The sequence below is a fragment of the Solea solea genome, chromosome 1 (assembly GCF_958295425.1).
Source record: "Solea solea chromosome 1, fSolSol10.1, whole genome shotgun sequence".
Taxonomy (NCBI): Eukaryota; Metazoa; Chordata; class Actinopteri; order Pleuronectiformes; family Soleidae; genus Solea; species Solea solea.
In genome coordinates, this window is record NC_081134.1 from 14,991,784 (window position 1) to 15,004,894 (window position 13,111).

At 41.0% G+C, this 13,111-nt stretch overlaps 1 protein-coding gene across 3 annotated transcripts in view; it reads left to right on the forward strand.

The window, feature by feature from the left end:
* The window catches only part of agap3 (ArfGAP with GTPase domain, ankyrin repeat and PH domain 3), a 117,710-nt gene that overhangs the window by 49,997 nt on the left and 54,602 nt on the right, over positions 1-13,111 (forward strand). For all 3 annotated transcript variants that reach the window (XM_058619803.1, XM_058619886.1, XM_058619717.1), the window contains exons 2-4: positions 4,336-4,394; positions 6,707-6,794; positions 10,189-10,274. In XM_058619803.1, the coding sequence (XP_058475786.1) occupies positions 4,336-4,394; positions 6,707-6,794; positions 10,189-10,274 (233 nt within the window). The remainder of the gene's footprint in view (positions 1-4,335; positions 4,395-6,706; positions 6,795-10,188; positions 10,275-13,111) is intronic.

Consider the following 13,111-nt stretch of genomic DNA (forward strand, 5'->3'; position numbering starts at 1 on the left):
CCTAGTGAAGATTGATGTGCTTAGGGGTTGAACACACAAGAACAAGTTAAGGAGAATCCACAAAAGTTGTGTATCGTTTCAGGTTTTTATCCACACGGAACCAGCATTTTAAGAGCTCTAAAATGCCATATTTAGAAAATTGGTCCCAGAGTGAAAGACATCTTAAAACATTGTGTATACTTAAATTTGGGAAAACGATGATGTCATAACCCCAACATCTCTCTTGCTCTTGCATTCGTCGTCGCTAGCTTCATCGTCGTTGTCCTCTTCTGCTGTTTGTTTGTTAATGGTAACTTTTGTTTTCTTCCCCTTTCCTTTTCGTTCCCTTAGTTTATTCTGTCTCTGTAATAATTGTTTGAATAAAGCCTCATATTAAAATAAAAAAACTCTTTGTACAGTACACAACACGCAGGCTTGGCATATGTACTACAGCATCGAGAGTTTTTTGCCAGAAAACTTTAACTATACTTTGGAATATACTAATTGCTTTCAAATAAAAATGTTATGGCCTTAGAATAAGGTTTTTTCTATGGGAGCTCTGTTATGTGATGACCATCATATTTCCCTGACAAGCTTAGGAAAGGGACGGTTAGTGGAGGAGTCGTGTGTTACAGTCTGCAGTCTCATCACCATCACTAATTCTTACACACCATACCTTTACTATCCTAATATAATTTGTATTTAAGCATCTGCTACTGTAAAATCTCCTGTTGGTTACATGTTGTGTTTCAGCAGGTGAATAGAATAGAAACCACTATTACCACCAAGTCTACAAACTGTTAAATTAGTTGGGAGTTTGGGTAGCGCTCTAATATTTGTTGGTGTCTGCAGCCCTGTCTTTAATTCATGGTTCATTGTTTCCTGCTCTGTTTTGTGTCGCGAGACAGATAAGCTAAACCTGACACATTCCTCTCTAAGCTCCACAAATTGAGTCAATCAACCTGAGCATTGTCCTGCAAGATTTTTGTGAAAACCCAATTTGTGCAGCTCAGGTTAAATGAGGATGCTGTTTGAACCACAACGTCCAATTTATTTTCAGGGGAAGTAATCAATGCTTGTCAGCAGACAACACAAGGCTTTAAGAGCTTAAAGTAGGGCAGGCCATCCAGGCTGCATTAGACTGGCAAAGCACAACTATTTTTACCTTGTTCTGTGCTTATTGTTTTTCCTCACTTGCCTTCTTTGATAGGTATAATATAGTGATGATTTGGCACCCAGTGGAATAGATATACAAGTGCAGAATGGATTCTTTGCTGTGTAAATTAGAGACCAATGAACAATAAGAAGATGCTAGGGGACCATTTTTGTAAACATGTGCATGAAAAATGTATTCAGACATGGAATGTTGCTTGGTTGTGAGGTTAGGGAAGTAGAATTACTAATTGCCAGCTAAAATCACACACTGTAATTTATGACGGTGGGAAAAGCACGGCTGGAAAGTCAGTCAGAGTTGGAGTGGAAGTTTCGACCTCAAGGTTGTCCTCTCTCATCTCAAAAACCACTTTAGATTCACTGCACATAGAAATGCATGCATGTGTGTGAATGTACCCACACTTAAATAACCATATGCGCCGGGTTTTTGCTCACATTGCATTTTCTTTTCTCATGAAACGGAATAAGTGGGTGGACGGGGAGGGCTGCGCTTCACTACCTTCAGTCTGAGCGGTCATATTTATCCGAGTAGACATGAGCAGTGAAGTGAAAAACCTGACAAACAAGCTGGCAGCACAGTTTTCCCCTCACAGAAACAAAGACACTGGTGTCCTCTGTAAGCATCACACATGCTGGGGCATTCAGTTTCTGTCGGCATTCTGGGACACAGGGATGTGGCGATGCTCATATTTAAAGAGTGACGTAACGCGGAGCACATGGATTCAATTTGGGCTAAAATTCAAAGGCGACCAAAATGGTTCCACTGCAACAGCTCCAGTGATGGCACAAGTCATGCATGATGCCCTGTATTACAATATGTTAAGGCATTGTTTGTGAAAGGAAACGCACAAGTTCTAAAACAGATTCAACAATGTGTGTGTTGGGTCCTGGATAATCTGTGTAGTGTAATCTGTGAGTTTTAATGTGCTTGAAAAGTGGCGCTTTTTTGGTAATTAAAGGAATCAGCAAAGATGCAGTGCAGCATCTTTTAGTGACACATGTAGTTTTCCTGTCTGTTATCTGGTGATCAGCCTTTGTGTGAATGAGTCCGTCTGTGAAATTCTGTTTTTGAGGATTATAAAACATAAGAAAACATGTGGCTGTTTTTGTTTTCGAAATATGGATTCATTTATTTTATTTATCTTGTTTTTCAGCTCATTTGTTAAATGTTAATGTCGGGGTTACCACAGCAACTAAAGCTGAAGACCGGATCCTTTCAATGTGTTTTTCAAATTGTTAGTTATGACTTTTTTTTTAAACCAACCTTCCAATTATGTAGAGAAAACTTCCCATGATGTAAATCTGAATATGAATTGTCATGTTAAGTACAGAGAACCCATGTGGGAATAATGGGACCTGAACACCAAAACAGGAAATCCGAGGAAATGAGGCATCGGATGAAGCTTCTGGAGATATCATCTCCAGAAGCTTTGACCTGTAGTCAGTTTCCTGCACTTAAGAACCGAGTCATATTGTGTGTCTTCGTTCATGTCTTGACTTGTCACACCTGCGCTGAGAGAGCTCCCCATGAGGCACGTGTTGTTTAAACACTACTCTGCACAAAGCTTGGTGAAAGGCCCCTCTGTTTGGGAATCACTCTCCTCCTCTGCCTTAACAATTGAGATATCCAGAGCAACACAAAGCGCTTTGTGGATGTAGAGGTCAAAAAAAAAAAAACAGGCAACATTTTGGCTCCACTTGTAGTAAGTAAAGGAGGGTTTTAACTCAGATCTGCTTATCTATGAATCACATCTACTTTTAACACGCATTATCTTTGAGATAAATATAAACGTGATTTATAGTGACAGTGGTTACGTTGATGTTGTCATTTTTCTACAGTCGCGCTGCCTGTGGCACAAAAAGAAAACCACTATTGCTGCAACAAAGAGGCTTACTGTAATGATGGGTCGCTGTTTGGGGATGAACACTTTAATTGTTATGGTTTGGACATCTGGGTGGGGATGGGGGTGGGGATGGGGGTGGGGGGGTGGTGGAGCTTTGCACACCTTGTTACCTGGAGACAGGGAGTCTACACTTGTGTATTAGAGAGATAGAATCTTCTTCGTGGTGGGTTTGAACCCAAAACAGGAAGCTGGCCTTTGTTCTAATAGCTGTTATGACACAGAACCATGTACTCCATCTCTGGGAAACTGGCACAACTTGCAGAGTTGTCATTTGTGTGTTTTTCTTTACTTCTTTTACTACTACTTTCTACTGCATTCTGAAGGTAGTGCTCTTTCCCAATGCCCTTTTTTTTTTTTTTTTTTTTTTCAAAATGTCAACATGCTGAATCAAGCCTCTTAATAGCTGTCCTTTCTTAAGTGGATTACCTAAAATCCTCCTCAGAAATTGCACTGTGGTGAAACCTAATATTGAGGCAGCCTGCGTAGATTGCACTTAAACGGGTGTTTCACAATTCCTTCTTGGCAGTTGAGAACATTTATACGTCGTTAATACATAAACAAAACAGAGAAAATCAGAACTGAGCAAATTAGGGAGCGAGATGAAAAGCTCTTTGTGAACTAGTCGGTGCTTTGTTTCCTTTTCCCTCCCTCTATTAAATCTTAGACAATACTTGTGATGTCAATGATGACTGTCTTATAAAGAATACCCAATGCTCCAAATATGACTCAAATGATTCATTAATTATTTTATATATTTGCAGATTAAGGGCAAAGAATATATGAAAATGAATGATTTTGCAGAATATAATCAACTCACCTTAAAGATATGGCAAAGATAAAGGTTAAGGTTTAGCAGCTTCCTATTCACGTTACCTCTTGACTTCAGGAGGCCTTGGAAAGCAAGCCCCTGCAAATCCACTCTTCTAAACCCCCTCTGGATAACTTAAAGATGATAGTAAAAGGACCCAGTGAAAGGATGCTAAACATTGTGTATTACAAAAATCAATCCTTGTGTAGGTTAACATGCGCTTACACTTGACAGGGCTGTAGATAGATTTTGTCATATCTGTTTAACAGCTGAACAATCCATCGTGAAAACTTGTTGCACACAGGACAGATAGCCTATAAACTGCAGCTGTGAAGACGCTTTGCCGCCATCCACTGGGAAATACTGTTAATAATGTATTGTCTGTAGCTCAGGTCAAGTGAGACACAGATGAATGGCTTACTTTCCAGTGTGGTCTTGACTTAATGTCTTTTCTGTCCTTCTCCTTTTTAGACTCTTTCGTCAACAGTCAGGAATGGACATTGAGTCGGTCAGTGCCGGAGCTGAAAGTGGTGAGTAACGCTTTATATTCCTCACCGTCCCTGTGCTGAGTCGCCCCCCACGTGTTTGATCACACTGATAGTATCATTGTCAGTGGGAAAGCACGTTCTGTCCATGTAACACTGGCTTTACATTTCACATGAGGCAGAGCGGTTGCAAAATGGGCTGGACCTTCCAACCCCCCCCCCCCCCCCCCGGCTCATAGTGGGTGATTTTTAATGAAAGGCGTTGGCATGGAGATGCAGGGTGGCTTGCAGCAGGACGCGAGATGAGTGACAGTTTTGGGCTTGACTAGTGACACATTCTGGGTCGGAGCCCACCTGCTAGTGCAGCACACACAGCCACTGCCAAATGCACAGCTTACATCCACACATGATTTAATGTCTTACACCTAAAAAGACAAGCAGCCTTAAAAAAAAAAGTCTCGACACCTCCACTCTGCCAGTCGATATATTCAATCTGTGTTCATTGTTGTAAGAGAGAGAAAAGTTCAATGGAAGGGAAAAAGAGGGACGTCGCAGCAAGTTCAAAGACTAACAGGCTTCTTCTACCTGAAATGCATTTCCTTTTATATTTCCAAGGTGTTAATTGGAAGCCTCCACATTGGGGTTTTGGGAAGTGGACCTGTTGAGACTGATAGAAAGCAATCATACCTCTAACAAGTTTCACACAATTGCTCTTCAGGTCGTACAGAAAATGAGTTAGTGATATGTTTGATTTTTTTTTTGTATTATCAGAAGTCTGGACCAATTATGGGAAAAGCCACCAAAATATCTGTGCGACAGGACTGTGAGCTGCACCTGATGGAAGCTCAGTTGTGGTCCAACCTTACCTTTATTTCCGTCTACCCTTCTGCAGTATTCCTAGGTCAGAGTTAAGCAGCTACAAAGAAGACGAGAAGTTTTTGTACTTGTTTAGTGCTGATAGGGCAATTTGATTTCACGACTTTATACCAGCAGGTTTACAAAGCTGGGCAGTTAAAAGCAGCAGGAGCACTCGGTCTGCTCTAGGTTTAAAGACGATTTTTGTTGACTCATGGCTTTCCCAGCACACAGACTACAACTTTTGCTAACTCTGAGCTTATTCATAGTTTATTCTGCCTGGTTGCCTTATGATAAGCGTACGTACTCCTGTAGTAGGTAGGGCTAGAAAGACACAAATGTCCCTATAATTAGAACCAGGCCTGACTTTAACACCCACTAATGATCTGAAAAAGAGGGCCATGGTGGGTGGAGGAGGAGAAGGAGGAGGAGGAGGAGGAGAGCGATGTTGTAGCCTTTGTTCTTCCCAGACATGCTGGCATCATCAGCCCACCCTCCACCATGCATCACCCTGAAGGCACCACTGTAGTTAGGTCTGGTCTTGACTCCAGGGACAGGAAGCAGGGACTGGTTGCAGCCACATTGATGTTTGCTGAGGACTTTCCTCATTATGTTTCAACCTCACACTGCCTGCATAGAGAACCGAGCCATTGCATTTTATTGTTTTGTTCCTTAACTCCAAATAAAATCTATTCCTGCCCTCCTTATTCTTCCTTGGGTTTGTTTTGCCACCTTCCGGACAACATTTATTTTCGTTATCATTTCCATCTGTGGAGTACAAATCTACTTGAGAAGCAAAAAAAGTGTTCCTTTTTTTTATTGTTATTATTATTATTCTGAGTAAAAGCATATCTCTGCATGGTAATTACAGCCTGAACAAATTCTTACTTAGGTATTTAAAAGTAAAACAACAACAAAATAATAAGCATAACAAACACAGTATCCCTGGACTTGGTTAGTTGGAGTTGACCTGGATGCTCTCTGCGTGGGAGGTGGGACTTTTTATGTTTGATGAATTAACTTATCAATACAATAATAATATATCCCTCAAGCATTTCTTCTTTTGTTAATTGGACTTGATTCTTGCATACAAACATATTTGTTAGAAACTAAAAGTGTATGTCATTGTTTCATTTATTTTGTGTCCTCTGTGATGCGTTTAAGGCAAACGTTCACAAAGATTTGGTATTTGTCAGCCAATTTTATTACCCTGTTCTTTGGACAATGGTTCAATTTTCAGTAATGGCGTGATTCGATTTTTGTTCCTGTGGAACCCTCCATTATGATTGGCCTTAAAGTTTGCAGCCTGACAAAAAAGGGCAGTTTTCTTAGTGGTTTTAAGACACATTTCAAGGCTGAGCTTTGGCAGATGAACGCCCAGAACACCTTGTACTCTGAGTTTTCCTTCTACAGATTCACCATTGTGGTCCTTTATGTCTATACAAGCTTGCGAGTTTAACCATTTACACCATAATCACATTCTTTTGCACTTGGCCTTGCAGGGCATTGTGGGAAACCTGTCCAGCGGGAAGTCGGCCTTGGTGCATCGGTACTTGACAGGCACATATGTGCAGGAGGAGTCTCCTGAAGGTAAGAGTCTGCTGGAGGTGTGTGGGTCAGGAGGTGGTGTCATACACACAAACACACATGTATATATGTATATATGTATATTTATAACAGGCCAAGCTTTAGAATTAGTGTGTGGTTCAATGAATAGATTTTCTTATCCTTTCTCCACAGCAGAGATGATGACACAACTTAAATACTCTCAGTAAATTAGGGCTGTAAAGGTCATTGTTAAATCAATAAGCTTAAACCTAACATTGTGATTTCTCAAGGACTGTAAATGGAAAAATGTTATCTCTGTCACAAACCTTTTACCACCTCGATGTCCTGGTGTAGAAAGAGCCAGTTTACTCTCAATGTGAGGTCCCATCTCTAGAAAAAAGACCACTTTTCAGTTTAAAGGAATACTTCACCGATTTGCATTTAGCTTTGTATTACTAGAATAGGGGGTAGTATTTTTGAAAAATTGTGCTTCCCAACCTCAGTTTCCCCTGAGTTGAGAAATATCTTCATTCTTTTCTTTGTTAGTGCCCACCAGTGATACTTGGTCCTGTTAGCATAACTGTTAGCAAAGATGGCGGACACTGTTTACATTCTGGGAATGAGGTCCCGTCCCCCTATGAGTGGAAATAGCATTGCAGTTTCAAGGCTCGGATGCATCTAAATCTAAATCTAGATCCAAATACAAATCGGGGAAGTATTCCTTTAATTCATTAGTTAAAATGTAATAAGTAGAACGCCCCCTTCCGGCCTGAAATGTAGGCCCTCTGTATAGAATTCCACAAAGATGTTGGCAAACCCAGAGATGGCTGATGATCTTTGAGAGGGTTTGCAGTGTTTCATTTCTGTGTAATTATAGTGAGGATGAGACATGAAGTGCATAATTAGTTTCTGGCATTTTGCTGAACCAAAGAAGGAAAATCATCATAGCTAAATTAGTCCTTGAGAAATCAATGCTGGGAATGCTGGAAAAATGAAATGTGTGTTGTTGCTGTTATCGTGTGTGTGTGTGGGGGGGGGGATGTTGTGATACACATACCTGTCTCATGATTAGCAGCTGCTTAAGCACTGGCTTTACTTCAGTGAGGTCATTTACATTGTGGCTGTAGCATTTTTGCCCGGAGGAGAACGATTCAGCCATGACTGTTTTCTCAGTGTTTTGTTCCTGGGCTTTTGCTATGATATTTGAAAAAAAGAAGGTACTGGGGTGTGTTGCCATGGCAACACCGGATGGAGCTCTGTCGGATTGTGGCTCTGTGTCAAGGTCTAAGCCTCTTCGTAAGCAGTGTGTGTGCCTACTGCGTGTTAACTGTGCCTACCAACTCGCTGTCTCTCTGTAGGCTTCAGGGCTGTTAGTCGCCTCTTTTCATGTGTGGTTTAACAACACATGTACAACATTCGTCGTTAATTTTTTTATTAAAGGAAGAAGAGAGCGTGTCAGTGTGCTTTTCACTTGTCTCTTAATGAAGACGACCGTATCCTGAACGATTATGTAACTGAAATGTATATTCCCAATTCCATGCATGTTTTCACCATAGTCGTACAAATACTGACTTCACACACACACACGTATATGTGTGTGTGCTGCCAGCTTCTGTACAAACTCTGAATTCTGATAAATCTCTTTTCTGTGTCATTCACAGTGTAATGAGACCCCCCCCCTCATCTTTTCCCCCCCTTTTAAGACATTCTCAGTCCTTTGTCTGAATCTCTAAAGATCTGCGAGTTCTTTCTCTTTGTTTCTTTCTCTCTCGCTGTTTCTGTCTCTTTCTCTCTCTCTCTCTCTGTTACACAACCAGCATCCACCTTAACTCAAGAGCCTGTGCTAAAGGCTGGGAGAGTCCCACATTTGCCAAGCAGGCTAAAGTGGACTTAACAGGGTGGAAGTGTGTCTCATGTGGAGATATGCTTTGCTTGCACAGACAGGAAATCTTCCTGCCTTTTCAAAATTACAGTGATGGGCTACTGTATTGTCCCCACAGCTCCTCTTTGATGTGAGATCTGTGCTTGAACGGCACGATATACAAGTCCTCATTATCTAATCTCATGAAGACTCGAGCTGGCCTACATGCTTATGTAATTCCTGGGAAAGAGTAACAGGTGTACTTTTATTTTCTTGCCTTCACACCTGCTGTCGACAGTTTTTGTCCACGATCAGAATTTGTGCGTTGTGAATTATTGGCTTTCAGCATATTTTCCTCATTCATATTGTGTTTTCATTCTGAGCTCCGTTCTCTAGCTCTACAGCATTCTAATTCAATCTCTTTAATCTCCAGAGGATCGCAAAACTATTCGCATTATATGTGCAAATGCAATTTACTGTATAATTCTCACTGTGGTCTCTTGTTTATCCACAGCCAGCTTTAGCTAAAGGCAAAAAAAGATAGAAAGAATATGTATTAGAAAAGAAATGAAGAATAGGAAAGAGAAAGCCATGGTTGCGTTACACTTATCCGCTGCCAAGTGTCAGCTCCTTGAGTCCTGTCCCGGGGGCATGTGTGTGACCCAAGACGCATCAGTTCAGAAGACGAGTTTTCTGCCTCTGATTTAATCTCCCGTGGTTTCCTTTCGCTCTCGTTTAATCTCAGAGTTTAACTGTGAAAATGCTCAAACACACAAGAGACACAAGCATCTAATAATAATAAATGATAATAAAATTTAAAACAAATCATGTTGTAATGTAATTCATGATTTAAAAAAAAATCGTTTCATTTCCCCCAGAATTCAAGTAACGGTTGCCAATTTACCTCAAAGTATTGGACGCTGTGTTTCGTTGGTGGTGTCCTGTTTTGAAAGTCTCTGTTCGCTTTGGCTCTGCTTCTTATTCAAGTTTTGTGCAGCTCTAGATCAGAGAACACTGTGTAGACGGAGTAAAACAAAAAAACACTTGTCTTTATTTTATTATAGGCAGGGACAGACAAATGTAGTAGTTAACTTAAAAGAAGAGATAAAATGAGATGCATGACATGGGCGCACTGCTTTGATTTTTTATTTTTTATTTATTTTTTTAGAAATATGACTCATTGTCTCGAGAATGTCCCCATACTTTGTTTATCAAGTGAAAGTTGGGTTTCTCCAGGACTTGTGGTGGTGCGGTGACAGAGGCACTGAACTGACTCCCTGAGCAGCTGTGCATTAGACATGCTAAAAGGCAATTTCTCGCCCACATAATTGGCTCCACAGAGACCTGTTTTCCTTTTCGGCATATGATCACAACAGCTACACATTCAGGTCTAAATCAAGAAGCTGCATTAAAGCTCATACACGTAACACCAAACTTAGTCACGCCAAGCTGCTCTTTGATATTGAATTTAGTTTTATTTGCTTCATCGTTGTTATTTTTTTAATGATTAATGAATGAAACCCCCCTGGATTGGAGTTGTTGTGTCAAGACAGACTTTGTGCTCCTTTTTTTCAGGGGGACGGTTCAAGAAGGAAATAGTCGTGGATGGACAGAGCTACCTTCTCCTCATCAGAGATGAAGGCGGGCCTCCGGAATTACAGGTAACACTGTTAATCCCTTTAAACTGTCTCTCCGTTGTTTACCACAGTTGCGAGATGAGTCACAGCAGAGGCCGTTGGTGCAAACTCCCATGCAGATGGGGACTTGTTAAGAGACAGACCATTATTTCACTGCAGGACGGTCTGAGGCAGTGTGACCACACTCGGTGGCTGCTCCACCAAAAGCACTTAAAAGGGCAGCAACAGATCAATGAGCGTGCCGAGCCGAAATCATTTTCTGTGGTCAAAGGGACAACGCGGCACATAATTGTCCTATTAGTATGTGAAAAATGGAGAGTCACAGAGCCACCGTTTCATCCAGAGTGGGCCACTGTTGCTAATGTGATAAGACACTGTTCCATGTTTTCTTTCAAAGGGGATAAATTAAGGAAGAGATTGCTGCCTTGTTTAAAGACGGTATGGCCATCCTATTCTTTAAGTTATTCTTTTATCATGATTTCACGGCGTTAGTTGGGTTTTCCCACCTACTTACGAAACTTCCAGGGCTTCATTATGTTTCCTGGTCACTCTGAAACGAGAATAGACACAGTGTTTTGATTATTTTTAAGTGGATATAAAAATATATAGCGATGTAAATGCAGCCATTTAATACAAGTAATGGAGTATAATAATGTGATATAAGTGACATTATGTGGAGTGGAGGCAGAAATGAGCATGAAATGGAAATACTGTAATACATTAGAAGTGTCTCAGTATTGCAATTAAAGCTGCTAAATTTAGTCCTTATAAAAACACTTAGTTGTGGGCAGTGTGAACATTTGAGCGCCCACGCAGAAGTGCCACTGAACTTCACGCTTCCACTCAGCGTGTCAGGATTATTTTATCTTTCTATCGTTTTTATAAATGTTTTTATTTTATGAATTGGCCATTTTTTGATTCAGTGTCTTTGAACATGAACCAGTGTTGTGTGCAGATGAAGGATGAAGAAAAACACTTGCTGGGAACACAGGACACGTCGCTGCCTGACTCAAAAAAAAAAGCCAAACAGACACATTTAGTATCTCTCTGATTAGAAAAAAACATAAACGGGTGGGATCCTAAATAAATACTGTTTATCTGCTGTGCTGTGTGCAAACGAGCAACTATTTTAAAACGATACAGCGCCGAGGTGATAAAACTGTGTATCCCTGGTGTGTAAATACAGTCTATAACTGACTCTTATTGCTAAGTCGTCACAAAATAATATAATGCAGGTTTAAAAACAGTTGATGTTATTTCCCACCAGTGTAAAACAATTGTCATGAGTGTCTTCCATTATTTAACTCTTATTATATTAGCAAAGAATAATGACTGTTAAAATATACTGAATGTTTTTCTAGTAATGTAAGATTGTTGAATACAGTGGCTTTTTGTTGTTGTTGTTGCTACACCTGCAGGAAACAGACGGTAAAAAGAATAGTATAAGAGTATGAAGCAGCCAGTGCTCGGTGATGACGCGCAGACCCGCTATTGGCTTCATTCACAAGATTCAGTGTCTCATGTGTCACATGTGATCCCGGTGTTTTTAATGAGCACCCACAGATACCTGGCTTGGCAAAGGTCACCGTCAGAATTACGCTCGCCTTCGCTTGCTCAGTGAGATCAGGGAATAGAAATGAGTTCAGCTCAGTTGTCGGCTGCCTGTATAATTAGTGGCATAATTAAAGGCCTCCATTATGTTCCCACTCACTGGAGGCTGAGTAGAGTTGTGGCTCGCAAGCCTGATTCCCCCCATTCATTCCCAATGGGGATCTGAGGGTGAGATGTGAAGGCTGAATGAAATAGTGGGGGAATACAAGGGAATAGTTATCACTTGATTGTCACTGTTAGTGCCACTCTGGGTTCTGCTTAGTCTCTGCCTTACAATGGTAGGTGATTAGGATTGATTTCCTCCGCCCATGGGAAGCCTCTCCCCGCCGCTGGATCGTAAAGTATACTACGCAGAGTTGATGAATGTATATGACGCAGCAAATACAAGGACTCTAACATTATGATAGCAGTGGGAAATACAGAAAAAACCACCAGGATGCAGCAGCGTGTAATCATTCACTGTCACCTCACCCAGCTTTAAACAGTGCGTCGTGAGTGTTGCTACACTGCCCCCTTCTGTCCTCTCATGTGAACTTCAACTCAAGCGATGGCACATGAGTCTCACCTCAGCTTTATTTATATCCAGCCTCTCGCGAACACATTCAGCCCACAGTGTTTCAAATATCAGGATGAAGCACAAGAAACACGAAATACCACAAAATATAGGCTTCATTCAGTGCTGTGCGAAGGTCGTGGCCGTACAGTGTAATTATTTCTCAATCATGTTAGGAAATATGTGCATGCAGCTTTAAAATAATACATTTGTCAGGAAAAGTGTCTACTGTTTGACCTACGCGCACGTTTGAACAATAGCACGACTCTGGCTTTCTTAAACCTGGAAAAATAATTCATAAACCTGTGTTTGTCCGACTATTTCATGTTGACATAGGTCTATTACGGCAGTTTATTCAAGACGTGCTTGAGCATTATTTACACATGATGAGTTAAACTCCAAATGCCAACAATCCGAATTTGACAGACCTAAGCTGGCGGGGCCCAAAGGCTTTCCCACTTAAATGTATTCATAAAAAAATGATTAAAACTACACGGGACACATATGGATTTACACATGTTCCCATTTTCCTGTGTCTTCACGTTTTGAAGTTTCAAGTTTCACATCATTTCATCAGCCTTTCACACACACGCGGCCCATTTCTTGCGTGGAGAGGTGGCAGAAACGCCAAACTGGGGAAACGCGTGTGTGTGTGTGAACGTTGCTGTGTTCTAACGAGGCAGGTTTTTATTTCACA